This window comes from Ornithorhynchus anatinus, chromosome X1, assembly GCF_004115215.2.
Source record: "Ornithorhynchus anatinus isolate Pmale09 chromosome X1, mOrnAna1.pri.v4, whole genome shotgun sequence".
Taxonomy (NCBI): domain Eukaryota; kingdom Metazoa; phylum Chordata; class Mammalia; order Monotremata; family Ornithorhynchidae; genus Ornithorhynchus; species Ornithorhynchus anatinus.
In genome coordinates this window covers 33337121-33359532 of record NC_041749.1, presented here as the reverse complement: position 1 = coordinate 33359532, position 22412 = coordinate 33337121, and the positions used below count along the sequence as shown (strand labels likewise).

The following is a 22412-nucleotide window of genomic DNA, read 5'->3' as shown; positions in this document are numbered from 1 at the left end:
ACACCCTATCCTGATTGGTCAGGGGCAGGGAGGCAGGAGGGATGGGTGCAGAGGGAACAGCACACTAGCCTCGGCTGCCACCTGTGCCTAGTTGAGGGGGAGGGGTTGTCAATTCAGCCCGTGGCTTGACCGGTCAGGCCTGCCTCAGTGGCCAAAAGGGATTCGGGGTTGGGCCCAGGAGCGTGCTGGGGGTCTGATCCAAGGTTGTCCGGGTAGAGTGGGGGACCGCAGTCAGTGCCAGGTTGAGTGATAAGGGTGGTCGAGATGGGTCACGGAAGAGTAACTCCATCATGCCAAGGGAAGCGACTGGCCGGCGCCCTCTGAGGACATACAAACCAAAGCAGGCACATATCGGTCATCTTCAACTTGTTTTTATGTGAAAGACCCATGCGGGCAACCCACGTCTTACCCGGCCCCTGGTCCGTGCTGGCCATCTCCTCCACTCAGAGCTCCCCTGGGAGTGTTCTGTTCCCTCCTCCTTCTCCCTCTTCTCCCGGGAGCCCCTTTCCTCGCTTCCTGAGGTTCTGGCAAAGGGCTCGGGGCAAACACTGGGGCAGGCTGGCAGGGCCAGGGTAGGGCTGGACAGTGCCAGCACACACCCGCTGTAGTTGGCCCGAGTCCACGCAGTGCCCTCTCCTGCCATCCGACTCTTCTCCCGGCAGCCAGCTGGCTCGCCCCTCGGCACCTCCTGGAAAACGAGGGGACGGGCGGCTCTTGGCTAGAAGCGAAGATTGACCACAAAAGAATAAACTGAAAGGAGGGAGGGTGGAGCCACCTTTACGGGAAGCCTCTGGGAGGGGAGTGGGAGAGGGACGAGTGAGTCAGCGTAGCCCCTCAAGGCACTGATCCATCCAAGAATTTCAGCAGAGGAAGCGAGGAGTATCAGGTCAGAGGCCCCCTCTCTGTGGCTCGGCCCCCAGACCCGAGTCGGGGGAGACCCGGCCGCAGGTCTCACACCTGGCAGCACGTTAGCAGAGCACACGCTATGTCTGCGGGGGTGGAGGGACGGGGGCAGGGACACACCGCCTCCGGCCCCAGCGCTCCTGGACCTCCAGCTTCTCGCCTGAAGTTGGGTCGGCTTCCGGTTAAATCGGCCTCTGGTTTTTCGGTACTCCATGATCTGCTGGTTCTAAAACACAAACAAACGCACCCCACGTTCCTCAGGGAGGGCAGGGGCAGCTATTTTCTTCCTAAAGGCTGTATAGCACCCTCATTCGATGCCTGCGATGCAGTCGCGGTCCAAGCCCTTCTACTTCCTTGTGAAGTCTTTCAGGGCTCGGGCACTAGGTCATAGTACCAACAATTCGACTCAACTCTAAGACCATCAAAAGCATAGTTGGGGGAACCAATTGAGAGTCTCAATTTAAAGGTAGGTAGATGATATAGGTCCAAAATAAGGCCTATATTCACTGACTTCTAAACAGATTGAAGCCAGGACTAGAGCCTCCGTCTGAACCACCCCTGGTACACATGGACCTATCGAACTGGGAAGGCTACGACTGCTGTGGCAATACTCCCTCCATCCTCCCTCTCTGGCAGAGTTCTCCCATGGGCCTTTCCCAAGTCCGGCCCTCCGAGGTGGTGACGGAGGCTCCGCCTGGCCCACAAGCCCTTGCTTGTGGCGAAACCGGGTCTGAGAGAAAGCAAGTGTCACGGCAGCCCTCCCCTTCTTACCTCCAGGCCAGAGAACAGGGAAACTCTGGTTTCACCTTCTGGCCCTCTCCAGCAGCTTCTCGCACACAGGGCTCCCAGGGAAGACTACAGGGGCAGAACCAAACTGGGCTCCTGAGTTGGGGGCTGAGGCGGGAGGACTGGTCCTTACCGGGTTCCGGAGGCAGGGGGACGGCAGCAGCGTCCACCACTGGGGATCCCTGGTTCCGCATCACCCCACAAGGTGGGCGCCAAGCATATTCTGGCTGCAACACAACAGTGAATGGTGGGAGGTGAATGGGCGGGACTGGCTAGAGATGCTCCCCCTCCGACCCCCACCCCAACCACACACACCACAGGAAATGCAGATACAGCCGTGTTCCCGCCCTGCACCTCTCCCCCTCCTTCCCTCAGCTCACACCCCACTCCAGGCAGAGGCACGGCCGTGAGGAGCTAGTGCCGGTCAGAGAAGGAAATGGCCCAGGACATGGCTGCCCCAGAAACAGAGAGAAAGCTCAGCACCCTGAATCCAGCAAGATACCCATGTCCTGTATCCCAGTTTTCTTTTTTCATCCAGAAAATTCAGGATGCATAGAATGAGGTGCCCTGAGCTACCATTTGCTAAACACACTGGGTCTGAGACTTAGGGCCAGTCTTCCGACTCGCTCTGGCCTTATCCCCACATTTACTCATGGAACCATCTGTTAAGTGCTTACTACCTTCAAAGCATTAAACTAAGCTCTGGGGTAGTACAAGAAAATCAGGACGGACACAGACCCTGTACCACACAGGGCTCCCAGTCTAAGAGGGCAATGTGTATTTAATCCCCATTTTTACCAACGAGGAAACCGAAGCATAGAAGAAAAGTGACTGCCCAAGGTCACACAGCAGATAAGTGACAGAGACGGGATCAGAAACCAAGTCCTCTGACTCCTAGGCCCAGGCTCTTATGCCAGAAAGGAGCTGGGGAGGCCTGAGGATGTCATCAATAGGGGAGAAACCAACTCCAGCCCTCGTCCCGCTCTTCCTTCTCGCAAGATCTCCCTGGTCCCTCTGACCTGAGAAACCTCCACAGGAAGCTTTGTGGTCCAAGAAACAGAGGGGGCTGGGGCGCCACGACACGGAAGGGCTCGGCGGGGTTTGCCTGGGATCTCGGACCCTCTTCCCTCCCACCCATCCTGACCCCGCGGGAGGGCACTTACAAGGTGGAAGAGCCGGGAGTTGGGGTGCGGGGGCACGTGGTCCGCTGCCATAGGTGGAGATGAGTATCGCACCTGCAGCCAGTCCTCAAAGCCGTGGTGGTGGTGGTGGTGCAAAGGAGGGGGCACAGCTTGATAGGGGTACGGATAGGCACCGCAGATGTGCTCTACCGGTTCCGGGAGGGGCTCCGCAAGATAGCGCTCTCCAGAGGCCTGAAAGGTGGGGAGGCCAGGACACCGTCTCACGGCCGAGCGGGAAACAACCCAGCTCACCACGGACCCCTGGGGGACCCACCCCAGGAGCCCCGCTCCCAGTTCTCTCTGGCCAGCTGTGCACCGCTCCCCCGACCCCAGCCCACCACCCTGGCCCGCAGGGCCGGTTCCGATTGGCTGGGTCCTCCGCCGAGACCATCTTCTTATAGATCTGCCTGTGCCTGACCTCTGCCCCAGGCTGTGTGGAGCTGGAGTCCAGTTGTTACCTTAACCTTCCGCTTCTGCTGCTTCAGGTTTTCCTTAGCCTTCTCCTCATCTTTGAAAGCTTTCAGCTGAAAGAGGCAGGCAAGCAGGGTCAGAACAGAAGGAGCATCCCCCCAAGTAAGTAAGTAAGCGGATTCCCAAGTGGGTGTCCCGCAGGTCACACGGACCCCGGGCACCCACCCCGAGTCCTGCCGCAGCAGGGCACAAGTCCCAGCCAGGGTCGGGGCACAGCCTGGGGTCACAGCGAGGTGTTCTGCAGGTCAAAGACCAGCTCTGTGTGGGAAGGTGGCAGAGTCATGAGATTACAGATTCAGAAGAGCCTCAGGCCCTAGGAGTGGTGCCCAAGGAAACACAGAGGACATTGGGAGCTTCACCAACCACACCCACTATAGCTGGTTACCCAACAGCCCACACTCAGCGCCCCACTTGTGAACTCTGTCGAGCTGGGCCTCAGCTTCTCCCCTCCTGTCCTGTGTCTACAATCTTCTGGGAGACTCAGGAAAGCTACACCGTTTCCCCCTTCTCTCATCACCCCCATACCTAGCCGAGACCAATCTCAGGCTCTGTGCTTAAGCCCCCGGATAGAGAGCCAGCCCCCTGCCCCTATCCTCACCTGGGCATTAGACAGGGAGACCTGAGCCTGAAGCCTCTCCAGCTGCTGCTTCAGCTCTTCCTTCTCCTCGTTCATCCGCTCCCTGTCACTCCGCTCCCTCTGGAAGTCTTCTTCAAAAATCTTCACCTGGAGCATGGGGAGAGGGCAGGAGGGGCAAAGCTGACTGGAACAGAACCTTTCTGAAAGCTTGAGGTGTCATAATTGCACGTCTGTCATTCTCCGTAATTCTCCGTCTATGAGCCGGACTGCGAAGAGGAGAAGGGCCTGGAAGGAGAATCTTCTGGTTTCCAGTTGGGACGTGAAGAGTAGTTGGGGTCCAGTTCAGTAATTTGTTCCCTGTCCCAATCCCAGGGCCATCTCCTGCCTTTTTTCTTCTCTTTTTTCTCCCTCTCTGTCGGTCAATCAATGGTAGGTAGTGGGCACTTACTTGGCGGCGAGCACTGTGCTAAGCACTGTCCCATCTCACCTGCTGTTTCAGCAGCTCGTTCTGGGTGAGCAGCTCCTGCTTCCTCAGCAACCCATTGAGCCCCTCAGGACCCCCAAAGGCAGTGGGTGAGGACGCCGCGGACTGGACGTTCAAAGCCTCCTCCAGGGCCTGCACGTCAGAGAGACACCGAGAGAACCATGAGGCTCCTCGGCAACTGCCCCTAATCGGCCCCACCCCAGGGACCCTGACTGGCTCATCAGTGAACTCAGCCTCCATGTCCTAAGCTTGGCACAGAGAAGGAAAGGAGAGAGAGAGACCTTGGGAAAAGAGAGAATAAAGAGACAGAAGGAATGAGAGAAAGAAAGAGAAGAGAGAGAGACAGATACAGAGAGAGTTCTGGAGAGAAGAGAGACGGACAGAGGTAATGAGGAGAGACAGAGAGATGGAGAGAGAGAGATCATTTATTTTCCCCCGCTACAGGCTGGCCAAGTGGTTAAAGCCAACCCCGGCAGGAAAGCAGAGTGGGTCCCAGCAGGGGCAATGTGGACCCAGGTCACTGCTGGCTGCTGGGATTCGCTGTTCTGGTGCTTAGCTGTGGGGCTGGGCAAAGGTGAGAGGGGCAGAAAGTGGCTGAGGGGACTGAGAGGTGGGAGAGCAGGGGGGCTGGGTGGGGATGAGAGATAGAAAGGAAGCTGAGAAGACCAACAGGCTGGAGAGTCGGGGGGGCTGCGGGCTAACCTCACGAGGCTACCCACCTTGTTGAGGCGCTGAATCTCCTTTTCCTGGTACTCCCGCTGCCAGGTGATGGGGGCCAGCTGCTCCTGCAAGTACTTGGTCTTCTGCCTCAGATCCTTCACTTCCGTCGACAGTCGCTCTTTGTCGGCCTAGAGGGGGCAAAATGCAGGAGCTGAATTGGGGGCTTTCTGCATCTGTGGGTCTCCCCAATCCTTCTCCTCCCCGATCCTTGCAGAAGAGTCAAGAACTGGCGTGGGTGACACGGGGTGCAGACCCACACGGCAACAGGGCTCGTCCCATCTCTGGTCCCAGGACCCTCTGCCCTCCTCAGCAGGCTGCCAGGAGATACCCCAGGGGAAGAAGCATCAACCCAGAATGCTTGCCCAGGGCCATGCCCTGCCCCACACTGCCTATCACCCTGGGAGAGGGCACATTCCAGGCCTTCTTCTTCCCTGATCCCTGCTCTCTCTGGTCCAACTGCCAATCCTGCCCAAGGACAGGATAAAGTAGGAGTTTGAGAGTAATGCCATAGGCCTACCAGACACCTTCTCCCCAGAGTTCAGGTGGGGAGCCCTAATCCTAACAATTGGAACGGAGGAGGGTATTCTGCTTGCAGAGAGCACCCAAAAGGCACCAGTGGCCACCCCATAAATGTCATGGCATGACGGCTATTGAAGGCATAAAAACTGGATGGCCAGACTGGCATTTAAAATAATAGCATGGGAAGGGAAGGGAATTCAAAGTTTCTAGGGGAGATCTTTAATTGGTTCATGGTCTATTTGCTCAGCAGGAAAGTTCAAATGATCTAGGAGCAGCAGACAAACCAAGCTGGCTCCTAGAGAAGAGATGCCCCAGCAGTGTTTGGAAAGTGGAGACAGATGAAGAGAGAGAAAGAGAGAAGGGGAAGTGGGGAAAGTAAGGGGAGAGAAGAAGAAGAAAAAGCCCTTCAGTAGAGATCAGCCCTACTCTATTCTCCAAAAAGAGAGAGGTGAGAGGGAAGATTGATGAAAGTTTATACCCCCAAGGGAGCTCCACAGAGAAATGTGGCCAGCTTGCCCCTGACCCCAGGTCTGCACAACGGGAGCCAACTCCACTAAGGTCAGAGGACCAAGCGGATGTAGAATTGGTTATTGAGTTTCTATGCCTTTTCATCTTCCTAAGAGTCTGGGGCCCTCAATTATCCAGTTAATTTGATTAGTGTCCAGTCTGATTATCCTGTATCTACCCCAGAGCTTAGTGGTGCTTTGGCATATAGTAAGCATTTAATATGATGATTATTATTAGTAAGGACATCTAAATCTATTGTTCATGACACCCGAAATTCATCTGGGGCTCCCGAATAACCCATTTAGCTGTCTTCACTGCATCAAGCCAAGCTACTAATTCCATTGGTGAGATCCAATTGTTGAGATTCGCAAGTCTACGTTGCTCAGGTGGGATTCATGAATCACCCCAAAGCCCTAATTAGTGACTAAAAGAGAAGAGCAGCATGGCCTAATGCAAAGAGCATGGGCCTGGGAGTCAGAGGACCTGGATTCTAATTCCAGCTTTACCACTTATCTGCTGTGTAACCTTGGGCAAGTCACTTCACTTCTCTGTGCCTCAGTTACCTCATCTGTAAAATGGGGATGAAGACTGTGAGCCCCATGTGGAATACGAACTGTGTCCAATCTGATTATGTTGTGTCTATCCCAGAGTTTAGTATGGTGCCTGGCACACAGTAAGCACTTAAATACCATAAAACAAACAGACAAAACAAAAAACCTACAACTGACACAGAATCTACTCCCTGGCACAAAGTGAAGAGAATGAATAACTAATCTCCTGGAAAAACTAGGCAGCAGCAGGGATGCAGAAATGAAGTGACAGCAGGAGAGCGATCAGCTTGCCAAAAATAAGAACTTTCCATGTTCAAAGATGATCGATCACTGCCGGGACAGGATAACCCAGAAGACTGGCATTGTCCCTTTTGGAGATTTTAAAAGGAGAAAGGAAGACTACTGGTACTGAACCGGTTGCCCATAGGGGAGCCCCTACCAGCTCTCGGCCCTACGACCGGGAGTGTCCACATCAGAGGGAAAGGGCAGGGAGCGGTGGTACAGTCTCACACAGACTGAGACTTCTTTGGAATCAGTCTGTCTGCCAATGACCAATTTACGATGCCAGCGCTTACAAGGTGCCAGGTCTGACACGGACGCTTCTGCATCTCTGCCCTGTGGAACCATTTTGACTCTCATTCTCTCTCCTGCCTGGCTCTGAGGAGGCCATGGATGGGCCTGGGGAAAGCATGTTGGCAAAGTGAGGACGTCACGGCCGAGGAGAGAACGCTTCTGGGCTACGGACTGCTTGGCTGCGGAGAGAAAACCGCCAAGGTTCGAGACTTGCCTCCTCCATGTCAATCTTAGACTTGGCCAGGAGAAGCTTGCGATCGAAGTCACGCTGCTTCTGCTCCCGCTCCGCCTCCAGCTCCGTCACCAGCTTCTGGGAATCCGCAAGCTTCTGCCGCAGCTGGGTGATCTGTGGGGGGAAGGACTGATGGGAGGGTGGCCCATGAGAGGCACTGGGACATGGGGAGCTTTGCTGTTGGCTGGGGCACCTACCCTAGCTGTCTGATGCGTGTTTTACACAGAGCTGGAAAAAAGGGGGCACTTTGAGTCCCAAGAGTACAACTCTTCGGCTATGATTTGCTCTACATAGCAGTTCAGAGGGTGAATCCAGCAGAGCAGTGGAGGGAGAACAGTGTCAGTAAGAGGGAGCATAGTCACTGAAGTACAGAATAAAACCCCTCTAGCTGTGGATCCTACCCTCCCTCCAGCCCCCACTGCTCTATCATCTGCACTCTACAGGTGACCTGTCCAAGCTCCAGTCTCCTGTGCCACTTGACACCTGGGTGTCCCTGAGTGAGTCACTTCACTTCTGGGCCTCAGTTTCCTCATCTGCAAAATGAGGGGAAAAGACCTGTTCTCCCTCCCCTTTAGTTTGGGAGGTACATATGGAACAGGAACTTTGCCCAATCTGGTTATCTCACATCTATCCCAGGCACTTAGTACAGTGCTCAGCACATTGTAAGAGCTTAACCAATTCTAGTACGATAATTACAATTATTATTACTATCATCTCCTTCTGCCCCCTCTAGACAGATCCTAGGACTGCTTTCCCTGCTGCTTCGTGGGGGCCTCAAATGCTTCCTTCACTTTGTTTTATCCTTTGGTTGGAATTAGCCATATAATTGCACTCTTCTTCCAGTGCAAATAACTGAGACCTGATTGTGCTGCCTCTCTAGGCCTAGAACTCCCTCTCACATCATAACCAACAGACCACTACTCTCCCTATCTTCAAAGACCTACTAAAATTATATCGCCTCCGGGAAGCCTTTCCAGTCTTTTATTTCCCCACCTTATTCACCCTCCCCTCTGTGACTTGGGTCTGCACCTTTCAGGCATTTCGATACCCACCACACCCCTGCAGCACTTAAACCATATCCTTATACTCTGTTGCTTCCCCTACCTGTAATTTAATATCTGCTTCCCCTACTAGACCACAAGCTCCTTGAGGGCAGGGACTATTTCTATCTTCTCTAGTGTACTGTGCTTAGTACAGTGCTCTGAACATGGTATCAAACTCCACTGATTGATGATAAGCTCCTTGGGTGGCTTAAAACCATGAACAGAAGGAGTCAATTCCTTGGGGACTCCAGGATGGGGGGGGACCATTCACCTCCTTGTAGCCCAGTGGCCACGATACAGGGATCTCCAAGGGGATTCTCTCCCTCATCCCACTTCCTCTTCCCTCTTCCACCCAAGCCAGGGGCAGAGGAACAAGGGAACTGCATTTGGAGTTTCCTCTCCCCTTCAACTCTTCACTCAATGTCTCTCCAGACCATTCAGACTGAGGTAGGACATATTTAGTCTCCTTCCAGGTCCCCAACCTATTCAATGAAAGCCAGTGACCCTAGCTAGTGACGGGGTTGGGCTACCTTTTGCTCGTACTGCTGCTTCATGGAACGAAAATGTTGGTCCCACTGCTTGTTCACCTCCAGCAGCTGAAAGGAGAAGCCGGAAGTTAGATCCGATTGTCCAGCACCCCCTCCCCACAGTGGTGAAGAAAGGCCCCCGTCTATCTGACTGTCCCAGACGCCCAGGGGCGAGCGTTGGTCCTAGCTGTGGGTTCCCAAGTGAGGCCCGGTCTGAGCCAATTCCAGGCAGTGGAGGTCCTTGAAAGGGGTTGGGTAGGATGAAGGAGGGGTAGGGAGGAGGGGAAGAATCACTGAATGAGCAGCAGTTCCTCAGCGTGGCTTACCTCGTTCCATTGGTGCTCCAGGATCTTCACCTTCTTCTCTGTCGCCACCATGGCTCCTGCCTCGGTAAGTCTGCCCACTGATGTTCCCGCCTGAAGAGGGACCAAGAGGGGGAGGGAGCTACACCTGTGGCTGAGGGGAGGAGAGGAGTGGGCAGAGCCTGGTTTGGGGGCTGTGAAAGACCAGAGATACCTCACCCTATGGAGCACAGGAAATCCCCGTTAGTCCACGGGAAGTGTTGGAGCTTGGAATCTGGAGTCTGGGTTGGCCAGAACAGGGCTCTGGCCTTGCAACTGGCCCAATGGCAATAAAAACTGGGGGCTGAGGCTCGGCCAAGTAGGAGTCAGAAAGCTCAGAAGCCTTTGCGCTTTCCCAGAGTAGGGGACAGAGCAGCCTCACACCTCTGGCCTCATCCATCTTGGGGGAAAGACAAAAGGGCTTTGGTCTTGTCCAAACATGGAGAATCAGGGAATTTGGGTGGGTGGGTGGGTGTTGGGGGTGGGGGGGGATTAGAGAGAGAGAGAGAGAAAGAGAGTGTGTCTGTCCACCCACACAGTACTCCATAAGGGTGAATTGTTCTCCAGAATCGTCGCAAAGATTCTAATTGACTCTGCTCATACTAATCAGTGCTGCCGTACTCCTTCCTAGCCATCACCATCTCCTAAGTCCTATACCATTTCTATACATTTGCTTATGGTGAAGTTTTAAAATATTAAAGCTGTCCACTGTAATTTTCTCCCCTCCTTAAAAATTGCAAATTCCATGAGGACAGAAACTTGGACAAATTAACTACACTTTAGTTTCCCCAGCACCTACCCAATGAGTACTCCATCAGTGGCATTCATGGAGCACTTACTGTGGGCAGAGCACTGTGCAACATGCTTGAGAGCATATAACTGAAGCAGATGTGACCCTTGCTCATGAAGAGTATGCTCTAATAGGGGTGATAGACTTAAATGATATTCAAATAGGGGCAGCAGCAGGAAAAACAGAGCTACAGCTGACAAGAACATGGACAAGGAGTGCTCGAAAATTGCAAGCCCCCTCAGACGTGGCTCCAAGAGCCCTGATCCCCAATTAAATGCAATCTAAAAGGGGACGATCTCGAGATCACAGCAAGGTTTAGGGTTTTAGGACTGGCCAGTCTTTTCTGAGTCAAGGCAACCGGCCACTGATCCTGGACATTTCTACAACCCCAGCGCCATCTTCAGGCTCAGAAAAACATCTTGTTTCTCTTCCCAGGCAACAAGGAACTAAAGGAGAATGGAACCCTGTGGAGTTGGGGGGTGGGGACGGAGGACTGGGGGCAGATGGGGACTGGGGAGGAGTCAAGGGGTTAAAAGGGTGCAGCAATCAGAAATCTGGCAACCCCGGGTTGGGAAGGTGGGTGGGCAGAGATAGGAAGGGGAGAAGAAAAAGCCTCTGATTTGCAGGCTATTCTGTATCCAGAACCAGAAGTCAATCATCCGTCGTATTTATTCAGCAGTTACTTTGTGCAGAGCACTGTACTAAGTGCTTGGGAGAGTGCAATACAAGAGAGTTGGTAGACATGTTCCCTGCCCACAATGAGCACAAGAAGGCCTTCTTCCCTTCCTCACTACCTTGTATCTATCCCAGTGCTTAAAACAGTGCTTGGCACTTGGTAAGCACTTAATAAAAACCATCATTATTATTATTACCATTACTACCTGTGCACCCTCTTCCAAGCCCCCTGTCAGTCTGTTCCTCACAGGGAGGCAGAAGCCATCCTGAGTGGTCTTCCTGACCCCCTCCAGCAATAACCCTATCCACGTCCTAAATCTCAATTTCCCCAGGGTCTGCGGAGAACAACATCGGTAAAGAAAGCTCAGGGAACTGGGCTTCCTCAGCCTGGAGAGAAGGCCAGACTCCTACGCCTATTATGAATCGCAGATGGAGGAGGAAAGTCAGCCGTTCTCCAAGGCAGAGACCATGAAATAGCTTTGGGATGAGGGATTCCAGCGAGACGTAAAAAGAAATCTTGGGCAGCTATGATGGCTGTCACAGCTGTCAGACTCATTCTGATCTCGTTACCTTTTATCTACCCCGGCGCTTAGTACAGTGCTTGGCATATAGTAAGCTCTTGACAAATACCACAGTTATGATCTTTACTATTGCTTGCCAGACACGTTGGAAAGGACTGTTGAGGAAGGCTGTGAAATGGCTCTGAATTAATCATTCAATGGTCAGTGGTTCCTACTGTTTGTGGAGAACGGTGCTATGTTTGGAAGAGAATGCCAGAAAAAACAGGTACAGTCCTCCAAACTGTAAGTTCATTGTGGGTGGGGAACACGTCTGCCAACTTTGTTGTATTGTACTCTCCCAACCGCTTACTGCAGTGCTCTGCAAGTAAGTGCTCAAACGCCACTGAATGATTCACTGAGGTATTCATTCACTCCACTACCTCGTAGCAGAAAATTGATTGACTAGAGCAAACCTACTCAAATGTAGCCCTAAAGGCCCAGATCCCTATGCAAGCACAATTTAAAAGGGAAGAATTTAAGGACTTTAAACTCGACTGCTTCCCCCACCTGTGATTTATTGTAATGTCTGCCTTCCCCACTAAAGAGCAGGCATCACATCTACTAACTCTACTGTACTCTCCTAAGGGCTCGTGTTGCACAGTCGGCACTCAATAGATATCCCTGATAGATCGTTGATCCTACAATCTGATGGGAGGTGGACAGAGGTAAATTATTTACAAATGATGGGAGCAAGAAAAAGAACGAGTATAAAAGAGATCGTAGCACAGATGTGTCAGGGATGTACAACACGTAAATACTCAGGAGGGGCGAGGATGGGGACAAAACCACACATCGGTGGCTAGATTCTCCTTGGCCTGGGATTCTGAATCAGAACAAGAGAGTGGGTTCTAGGGTTTTTCCAGTGGCCTCTGGAGAGGCGACGTCACTGAAATACGTGTGCTACCTCGAGTTTGGGACACAGAACTGGCTGGAGTGATGGGGAGAGGCCCTGTGACTTTGGGGATTCTAGTCAGGGTAAAAAGTGAGCACGTCTGTCTCCAAATCCCACTGCTTCCTGCTTTCCGGCTGCCGGGTGGCTCTGGGCACAAGCCCCTGGGAGAAAGGTGTGATGCTGGGAGAGAAGGAGCGGGAGAGCACAACTGAGTCAGAGACCCAGAAGAGTCAATACCTCCTGCTGCTGCTGTTGCTGCCCAGCCACCACCTTCTTGACGGAGCCTTCGGCACTGGGCCCGTTCTGCTGCCCAGCTGCTTCTTCCTTGCTGCTGCTGCTCATGATCAGTTTCTTGAGCTCCAGGTTCTCGTACCTTCCAGAGAGGAGACACCAAGAAAACCAAGACGTCAGAGTGTCCCCGAACCCCAGGAGCCACGGGTCCATCTGTTCGGCTCCCAGCGGGCGAATTAGTTAGAAAAGTTGCAGTTACTTCAAGAGGAGCAGTGTGGCCTAATGGAAAGAGCCCCACACCTGGGAGTTGGAGGACCTGGGTTCTAATCCTGCTCTGCCACCTGTCTGCTTGATAACCTTGACTTCTCTGGGCCTCACTTTCCTCATCTGTAACGTGAAGATTTCAAACCTCTTCTCCCTCCCCCTTAGACTATGAGCTCCATGTAGGCCAGGGTCTGTGCCTGACCTGATTAGCTGCATCTAACCTAGTTGGTGGCATGGTGCTTGGCACACAGTAAGCACTTAGATACCACAAGTATTATTATTACTATCATTATCAAACAATGGTATTTAATGAGTACGAAAGACAGAACTAAAGCTCCGTACTACTCAGTTGGGAGAGTGGTTCAGGACCAATGAAAAGAACCCACAAAAAAGAACTGATTGTAATGCTGGTGACTCGTGCCCTGTCATCAGCAGGCTTCCCTCCCTGCCAGTAATGTTCCCGCTGGAGCAGGGAGCCAGGAGTTGGGCAGAGGTGCAGCACTTATTGTCGTGAATGTGTGGTCTTTACCCACATTAATCAATGACATTTATTAAGTGCTTATTGTGTGCAGAGCTCTGTGCTATGCACCTGGGAGAGTACAGCGCAACAGAGTTGGTGGGCACGTTGCCTGCCCACAACCATTAGCCAACTACAAGCAGAACCCAGGTCTCCTGATGGTCAAAGCAGTTCTCTTTCCACTGGACCAAGGGCAGGCCTTGATTTGATAGAGTCCCCGCCCTGGAGGAATTTACGATCTAAAGGAGAGCTCCCAGATCTGCAGCCTCTGAGATTCCTAGCACTCCATCCTCCCTTCAGTGCTGGGAAGTGGTCGAGGAATTTTCTTCCTGAGGCTCAAAAGACACAGTCGGCCAGTGGCAGAGCAGAGACTAGGATCCAAGCCTTGCCCTTTTCACTAGGCTTTTCTTCCTCCGCATTTTAAATTAGCATTTTGGATGTGCAGCTTAGTGGCAAAGTGTCACAGGCCCACGAGGATGTATAGGCTGTGGGACCTTGGGCAAGTCACTTAACTTCTCTGTGCCTCAGTTACCTCATCTGTAAAATGGGGATGAAGACTGTGAGCCCCAGGTGGGACAACCTGATCACCTTGTATCCACCCTCCAGCACCTAGAACTGTGCTTTGTATATAGTAAGCGCTTAACAAATGCGATCATTATTATTATTATTAGGCTCCCTAGTGGCAGGGCGCATCTGGGCCTCAGCCCCCGCAGCCTGTTGCCCACACTTCCTCTTCCCTGCCCGCACTCCAACCCCACAGGCTAGCTACGCTGCCCTGGTGGCCATGCAACCTCACACGAACAAATGAAACCAGGAATTGATTCCCACTGCTCCGAAAATTCCCCTGGGCAGAAAGAGGCCAGCCACCAAGAGTCTGGAGGCTTTAGAGCTGACCAGCAGGCTGCATTGAGGGGAGAGGAGGAGGGAGGGAGAGAGAGCGAGAGGGAGGAGAACTGTCTGTGGAAGTAAAGAAAGCTAAAGACGGGCATGGAGGCGAGGACAGTCACAAGGCTGAGAGGCTAGTATAAGGGGATGCCTCAAAAGCAACAAAGCTTGGAGGGGACTAGTAGCGGACAGCATATCCTGAAGACATCAGACAGGCCCGCCCCCCGCCCAGTGAGGTCATCTGCAACTCAGTCCCATCCGACAAGCAGAGGACGGAGGGTCCAACAATCAGAGGGTAGAGGGTCCGACAATAGGAGGACAAAGGACAGAAGAGGGAGGTTGCTGGATAATCTGGCTTTCTCAAGGCCAGTTTAGGAAACCACCTCCTGAGTTCTCAGCATGAGGCCTCACTCTGGCAGTGAAGAGTGGAGAGTTTTGTGCTGACAGCCAACCTTGGATTCCCTCGGATTGACACACTTATTCCCCGACACTCTGTCCGAGACAGGTCGGGGGGCGATTCTCTCCCATCTTGCCAACAAGGATCCGGAGGGGCAGAGAAAGACTTGCCGAGGTTCCTCGGCTGATGGCTGGGGCTGGAAATGGAAGCCGGGAGCCTCGTCTTTCAGCTCAGTGCCTTCTGGAGGCTCCAACGTCTGCAAGGGTCTGCCTGGCCCGAGAGGCACAAACCCCTGGAAGTCTGGGTCTCCCTCCTCCCTCTCCGGGGATGCCCCTCCAGCCCCTCACCGGAGCTTCTCGGCGGCCTGGTCCCTCTGCTCCAGGTCCTTCTCCAGCTTTGCCCGCAGGTCCTCGTTCTCATTGCGGAGCTGCTCGCACAGGGTCTGAGGGGCGAACGGCGGCAGGGTTGGGCCGGGGGCAGGAAGGAGGCGGAAGGCCGGGAGGGTCTCCGACTACCAAGCCGCCGGTCCCGAGGCAGGCGCAGGGGCCGGTGGGGAGCACCGCCCCAGCCCCGGGGTGCCCGCCCCGCAACCGCAGCCATTTCCGCCAGGCCCCCGAGTGGCTTTTTTCAGGTCCGTCGCCTGACTCGGAGCCCAGCTCCCTGCACTAAGCCGCTCTCCTCAACGGCTCCAGCCCCGCCCTCGGGCCCTCTCACCTGGAGGATGGACGTCCTCTGCTCGTTCTTGTGCACCTTGGAAGCCAGCCGGTTGAACTCGAGGGCCATGCGGCCCAGGTGGGTGAAGAGCTGGCTGCGGTCCGGCTCCTCCGCGCAGATACTCAAAGTGCTCTCCAAACGCTGCAGGTGCAGCAACAGGTTCCCGTCCTCCCGGGGTGGTGGCGGAGGCAGGTCCTGTGGCGGGGTGGGGGGGAAGAAAGGGGTGCTCGGTTGGCTCAGCGGGTGGAGAAGAGAGCCACAGGAACAGCTCCTTTTCCCTCATGGGAAGCCTCAATGGGATTCCCTACTCCCTATGAGTTTGTTGGGATATTTAGTAATAATAACAATTGTGACATTCATTAAGCGCTGATTAAGTGCGCAGACTATGTGCTGGGGTAGATACAAGATAATCAGGTCAGTCGCAGTTGCCGTCCTACACGGGACTCACACTCTAAGCGTGCGAAGGAGAACCGATACTGAATCCAGAGGAGGAAACTGAGGCACACAGAAGTGAAGAGACTTGCCCAAGGTCACAGAGGAGACAAGGGGTGGAGCTGGGATTAGAACCCGGGTCCCTTTACTTGCCAGCTCTCGCTCTTCCCATTAAACTGTGCTGCTTCTCACTCTGTACCCAGCGTGCAAACATACCAGATCAGACCCAATCCCGTTTTCGGGTTCCCCTCCTCTTCCGGTGATCGGGCCTGAGTTCCAGACCGTCACCACAGCCTCCTCAGGATTTGAAAGTTTGTAAGAGATCATCTTCTGGCTCTGAGGGGCAAACCAGTGAGCCAGCCATATGTAACTCAGCACCTGCCAACGCCCCCGACAGTGCAGGGACTGGGGTGTCCGGCAGTGCTCAGGCGCGCACGCTGCCTGCTGGAGAAGGGGCTGCCGGTAGCTGGAACCGTGCTGGGACTGAGTAGGGAGGACTCTTCTCCAGAGGCTTCCAGGCCAACCAGTGAGTGGCTCGGGGAGCCAGCTGACCCTGATTCAGGTCTTCCCTTCCTTCCCCATGTAGTGCCAGCTCAGGGGGAAAATTCCCCAATTGCAGGAGTTTCGTGTAGGCGACACTGGTCCCTGACTCACTATGACACTGGAGAGGGGACTTAAGTAACCACCCCAGAGGTGGCAGTCCTCCTCAAAGAACAGGAACTCCTTCTTGCAGCCCTGAGGTGTTCGCCTCTATAACCCGTTCTCCGTGGGCAGGGAGGGGGATATTTTATGATGCTCCTAAAAGGAGGCCCAGGGAAGGTGAAGTGATATGCCCAAGATGACCCGGAGAGTCGGGTTCCATTAAGCTCCTCTGCCTCTTTCCCACATCGGTTTCTGCTCCTTGAAGCCTGTTCAGCTACTGATCATGCTCAGAGCGCAAACTACCTGTGGGCAGGGTACGTGACACTTCCCTACACGTGATGCAGTAAGCCACACCGACTGGGTGCTCAACAAATGCTGCTCCAGCTCCCTCTGCTGCTGCAATCAAAAGTGCTGCACTCTCCCAAATACCTAGAACAAGTGCTTCGTACAGAGTAAGTGCTCAATAAATACCACTGATCTGACACTACTATTAAACAGGCTGGATGGAAGCGTTCCTTAACTGGGTGTTAGAAGGTATGGGGGCAGTGGGAAAACAACCCGAACTCGGTGTTTTTCCACACTGGGTAATAATGACTGATGTTAAGCTCTTACCGTGTGCCGAGCACTGCATTAAGTACTAGGTTCGAAACAAGATCATCAGATCGAACACACTCCTTGCCCCACATGGGGCTTACAGTCTAAGGGGGAGGGGGAACAGGTACAGATGAGGGCATTGAGGCCCAGAGAAGTGAAGTGACTTGCCCAAAGTCACACGGCAGGCAGGCGGCTGAGCCAGGACTCCCAGGTCCGGGCTCTGTCCACTAGGCCTCACCAGGAGGTGCTTGGCCCAAGCTCTTTCAATAGCCCACTGTGGGTTGGGATTTCCTAAGCGGGGATGAAAGTGATCTGCTGCTCCCTGTTTATTTCTGGTAACTACTGGGTCTCTTCAAGATGGAAGGGGTTGGGAGCTAGACGCTGTATCAGTCCAGGAATGAAGAACTCCCAGCCCTGTGAGGATCTCTCAGCTGAACGGGAGACGGTGCGGGGGGGCCTGTGGGGTTTTTCGACTGGGGGAGTGGGATGGGCGTCCCCCCCGCTCATCCATCTGCTCCAAAGCAGAGAATGAAAGCCAGGCCCACGAGCGACAGCCAAGGCGGTGGCAGTGCCGGAGTTAGAACACCCCGCCTTCCCTCCAGCAGCGCCAGAAGGGCTCCGATGTGGCGGTTACAAATGGGTTAATCACCTGCCTTTCATCACTCGGGACTTTTTGCAGAAGCTGAGTACGGGGCAGGGTGTCCCAGGGATGACTCAGGCCTGCTCGGGGGCCAGGCGTCCGGGTGCTGCCTTCGCCCAGTGGGCGGGCTGCCCGGGCTTGCGAAACCAGGTGGCCACGCCCTCCCACCCTCCAGGCCGCCAGACCCACAGGGAAGCTCCCGCACCCAAGCCACCTGCCTCCCCGGGCCAGAAGCCCCTCTGTCCGGGTTCCCCGGCAGAGGTCCCGGAAGAGTGGGGCAGAGGGCTGTGTGAATCTCCCGGGTGGCAGCTCGCTCCAGTGTCCCTCTGGGGCGGACCTTCCAGCCCCCTCCCTCCATCCCCGCCCCATCTCTGCGAGTCACTCACCGTCCTGCTGTTTTCTGGGGAAGACTTCTTTTCCCCGGGTGGTACAATTTCAAATTCCGATGAGGTGCCCTGTAAACGGGAGATGGAGAGAGATCAGGGAACCAGGTCAGGGTTCAGAATGCAGAAAGGAATGCACACCCTCCTCCCCCGGCCCTTCTCCCAACACACAATATTTGGGAATCTCTCATTTGCTCCTCCCACTGAGGCTGGCCTACGTTGCCCTTGCTGACTACGGCTGTGAAGATTACAAAGGAGAAACCCCTCTCCGGCCACCACCCCAGCCACATTCTCGGTGGCCAGGAACCTGGCTCACGTGACCTCGCCAATCTTCCTACCGTCAAAGCTTCTCCTGCTCCATCCCGCCCTCGGGGGAAGGGAGGGGGAAGACTGGCCCAAGAGGACGTGTGCTGAGGGACTCCCGAGGTGAGCCCCAGTGGAAACAGCACAGGATGGGAAGTCGGGAGACCCCTTTTCTAGTTCCGGATCCACCAATGTCCCGCCGTGTGATCTGGGGCAAATCAAGCAACCTCTCTGTGCCTCGGTTACCTCATCTGAAAAATGGGGGTAAAATTTACTCTCCTTCCCCCTTAAATTGTGAGCCCCGTGTGGGACAGGGGCTGTGTCTGATAAGGTTATCTTGTATCTTAGCACACTGTAAGAGCTTATTGAAACGCCTGTTATAAACACCTGCTCTCCCTCACTTTTAAATGTGAACCCTGTGAGGGGCAGAGAGAGAGTCCAAGCTGATTATTCTGTATCGACCTCAGCTCCTAGCAAAGTGCTCTGGCACAGGGTAAGCGCTGAATAAATGCCACCATCATTAAACCTCGTTGCATTTTGGCTGCTCAATCAATTTCTGTCGCCTCTGTTGCTGCTTTTCCTTGGTGTGGCAAGGACAGTGGTGGAGAGGTCAATCGGTACACTCCAGACAGCGCAGAATGGAGCGGAGAACAGGGACCGGTCAACGTCCGGCCTCTACGGAGACAACCTCCGAGGACTCCAGCCAAGCCCAGGGAGAGCCCGGACTGCTCTGCAGCACTGAAAGGCTCAGGTTCGGGCCAAGGTGGGCTTGGTCCAGGCCCTGAAATGGCCTCAGCACGAACCCAGCCATCTCGGGACACTTTTCATCAGGGTCAGGATTTCCCAGAGAAGGTCAGGTCAGCAGCCTGGGGGCTGGACAGGAAAAGGACTAGACTCGGGTGCTCCCTCCCCAACATCCCCCAGTGTCTGCTGACCTTGCTGCATCTTTTTTCGGGTCAGATAACGGGGTGAGGCGCAGAAAGACCTGCTTTCCTCCACTCGGTTGTCTCAGATCTCCCCTCCAAACTGAACTCTTGAAGAGACTGACCAACTGGGTGGCTCTGGAGATAGGGGGTCCAGCTCTCCCATCTTTCTGGGAAAGTCTCTGAGCCAGTCGTTCCAAAGCCGTGCCAATCTGGGGAACGGGACAGCGACCGTGTCTGATATGCTGATACTTTATCTCCCTCAGCGCTTAGCACCTAGTAAGAACTTAGTATGCTCTCAGCAGCATTATGTACCAATACTTTGGGGAAACCAGGAGCTACTCTTAAGCAATCATAATAATAATTATGGCATATGTTAAATGCTTACTATACAAAAAGCACTGGGCTGAGCGCTGGCGTAGATACGATACCCTCAAATTAGATACAGTCTGTGTCCCACATGAGGTTCAGAGTCTAAAAGGAAGGGATAACCGGTATGTTAGCCCCATTTTACAGATGAGGAAATTGAGGCACCGAGAAGATATGGGACTTGCCCAGCGACACCCAACAGGCACATGGAGGAGCTGGGACTGGACACCAGGTCTCCTGGCTCCTAATCCTGTGCTCCTTTCCACTAGGCTACGCTGCTTTCTCTCCCCTCTACATTTACAGGCTGCAGGAACCAGATGTGTTCAGGTAGAGGAAGCGAATGCATGCATGAACATTTTATTATTACTATTATTGGATGCTAACTTTCTACAGTGCTTGTCTTCTGAAGAACTCTGAATGCTTTCGAAGACCTGATCTCATTTATCAAAGGTACTTATTGAGCGCTTTTGTGTGCAGGGCACTGTCGAGGCGTTTGGGAGAGAACAAAAAAACCGAGTGGGTAGACATGTTCCCTGCCCACAAGGGGCCATCTAGAGACTCTATCTTCTTAATGTTCCTAGAAAATAGGGACAGGTTATTACCCGTAAGGAGATTAAAATACCGAGGGGTTAAGTGGTTTGCCCAAGGCTACCCAGCAAGGGACTGGAACCTCCCTAGGCTGTAAGCTCCCTGGGGGCAGGGAATGAATCTACCTACTCTGTTATACTGTATTCTCCCAAGCAATGTGCACACAGTACTTTGTACCGTGTACTTTGCACACAGTAAGTGCTCAATAAATACTATTGACTGACTGAACCCGAGTCTTCTGGCTCTTTTCACCAGGCTGGTCTGCTTTCGTTGCTTAGAAGGAGCAGTAACCCCCGGCCCCCGCCCTCGCCCAACTTACGCTGGACAAAACCTTTGGCCCCACTGCCTCCTGCTCCTTCCTGAAGTTGCCTGGGCTGGCAGACTGAGGTTCAGGATCTGAAGCCCCTCCTGTAGGACAGAAAGAACACGAGAGAGTCATGAGCAGAGGGAAAGGGCAGCCTTTTTTTCTCCCACATCCTACTGCTCTGCTATGAGGCTTCCATCAGCAGTAAGGTCACTTTCATCCTGTAACATCCTGAGCACTAGCTCTTTCTGTTCATTTTAAGAAAGGCCAACTCTTGGTACTTGTCCAGTCCCTCCCATTAGGTTGTTAGGTCCTCAAGAATAGGACCTGAGGCTTTTTTCCTCAGTATCTGGCCCACTGTGGGCTAGGCACATAGTGATGACCGGCTGGCTCCTGCTCAGTCCACCGGTCCTATGGACAGGAACCAGGTACACTGACTCCAGAAAACCCCAAACACCCAGAATCCTTCACAAGGTGGGTTTTGAGCCAATCCCCGGGATCTCATTCGCATTCTCAGGAAGCCTACTGGCCAAAAACCACTACCAATGTGTCAACAGAGAGTCAGTGGGTGGGAAGTACCATCATGCCTCAACTTCCATTTTCAACCAACCACAATTCCAGACCCCAGCAGTGGCTTGTGTAAAGAGATTTCTCAGCAGGACCCTCACTTCTCAGAACTGGCTCTGAGGAAACAGTGAACGATCCCTAGGAATCTCCTGGGCTTGGACTTCCCTTAAAGGCAGGGGTAAGATACAACTCCAGGGGAAACCATAACTTCCTGGGTGCCCCAGAACCAGTCACCCATCTCCACTATGTTAGTTCTCCATCTGTAACAGTCAAATTAACTAAGAAAAGTGACTCTCTAAGCAATCGGCCATTACCAAATGGCAGATTTTAAAGTGGTTTTGTATGATTTTTGAAGAAAAAGGAAATGGGTTTATAACTGCAACAAGGGCAATTTAATTACTGTATAAAGAAAAATGTCCTGATAAAGAAAAATGTCTTGACAGCAAAGACAGTGAAGCACTGGAATGAAAAACTGAGAGAAAATGGGGAACCCTTCAGAACAGGACAGATCCCCATTGGGCTAGAATAATTTATGGAGGCACTTGCTGGGGGCAGGGGAATGGACTAGATGATCTTGGGTGGGGTCTGTTTCAGGCTGAGAATTCTACATTCTTGAACTAGAACTTGAATAATGGGGAGTTGAGCAGGCTGAAGTCTTCTCAGGGTCAGATTCACACCACGGTAGCAATCCCCAGCCCCAACCCAGACCCCGGCCCCAGCACCTCCTGAGCTTCTGTTGATGACACACACTGGCTGCCCAGGAAAGCAAATCTTCATGAACACGTCTGCTTCTTGGGGGCAGGCAGGTTTCTGATGGGCTTGGGCCCTGGAATTCTTGGTCGGAGTTGAGCTGGGGATATATTGCCCTCATATTGACACTGAGACCACCTCAGCGATAAGTGGAAAAACAATCTGGCAGACTGGAACGTGACTGCATTTGATCTTGCTCAACATCAGGATGGCGGCTGGAGTTAGACCTTTGGGTGTCGGTGCTGTTGTCCAGAGGGTCAAAAGTCCTCCCCGGCTCTCTCCCTTCCTCCTCCTCCTGTAGCCCTTGTTTGCACCTCAGGAGAAGGCAGACTCTGAGCACCGAATGCACTTCTCGCGGGTCAGCAAGCCTCCGGCTGGAGGCCTGGCTAGACTCCCCGGGCTGATGAACGAGAGCCATTAAGGCTCTGAGCCATTGTGCCAGGCTCGGCAACGGGGGGCAGGACCAAAAGAGCGACTTCCGCCGTGGACGGGCCAGGCTGGAAGCTGGCCCCAGGCTCACTTAAACCCCCAGCTAACCGTGCCAGGCAGATGAACTCAGGTCCCTGGGCTCTGCCAC

At 53.6% G+C, this 22412-nt stretch overlaps 1 protein-coding gene across 4 annotated transcripts in view; it reads right to left on the bottom strand.

The window, feature by feature from the left end:
- Positions 1 to 351: 351 nt before the first annotated feature.
- Positions 352 to 22412, bottom strand: part of TNIP1 (TNFAIP3 interacting protein 1) — a 48181-nt gene continuing 26120 nt past the window's right edge. For all 4 annotated transcript variants that reach the window (XM_029052049.2, XM_029052048.1, XM_029052052.2 and 1 more), the window contains 15 exons: positions 20534 to 20622; positions 18035 to 18103; positions 15341 to 15535; positions 14974 to 15068; positions 12570 to 12705; positions 9401 to 9490; positions 9078 to 9143; positions 7487 to 7618; positions 5122 to 5250; positions 4406 to 4534; positions 3940 to 4065; positions 3329 to 3394; positions 2853 to 3062; positions 1823 to 1916; positions 352 to 1129 (listed from right to left, as the gene is read on the bottom strand). In XM_029052049.2, the coding sequence (XP_028907882.1) occupies positions 1086 to 1129; positions 1823 to 1916; positions 2853 to 3062; positions 3329 to 3394; positions 3940 to 4065; positions 4406 to 4534; positions 5122 to 5250; positions 7487 to 7618; positions 9078 to 9143; positions 9401 to 9490; positions 12570 to 12705; positions 14974 to 15068; positions 15341 to 15535; positions 18035 to 18103; positions 20534 to 20622 (1670 nt within the window). In that variant the 3' untranslated portion in view covers positions 352 to 1085. The remainder of the gene's footprint in view (positions 1130 to 1822; positions 1917 to 2852; positions 3063 to 3328; positions 3395 to 3939; positions 4066 to 4405; positions 4535 to 5121; positions 5251 to 7486; positions 7619 to 9077; positions 9144 to 9400; positions 9491 to 12569; positions 12706 to 14973; positions 15069 to 15340; positions 15536 to 18034; positions 18104 to 20533; positions 20623 to 22412) is intronic.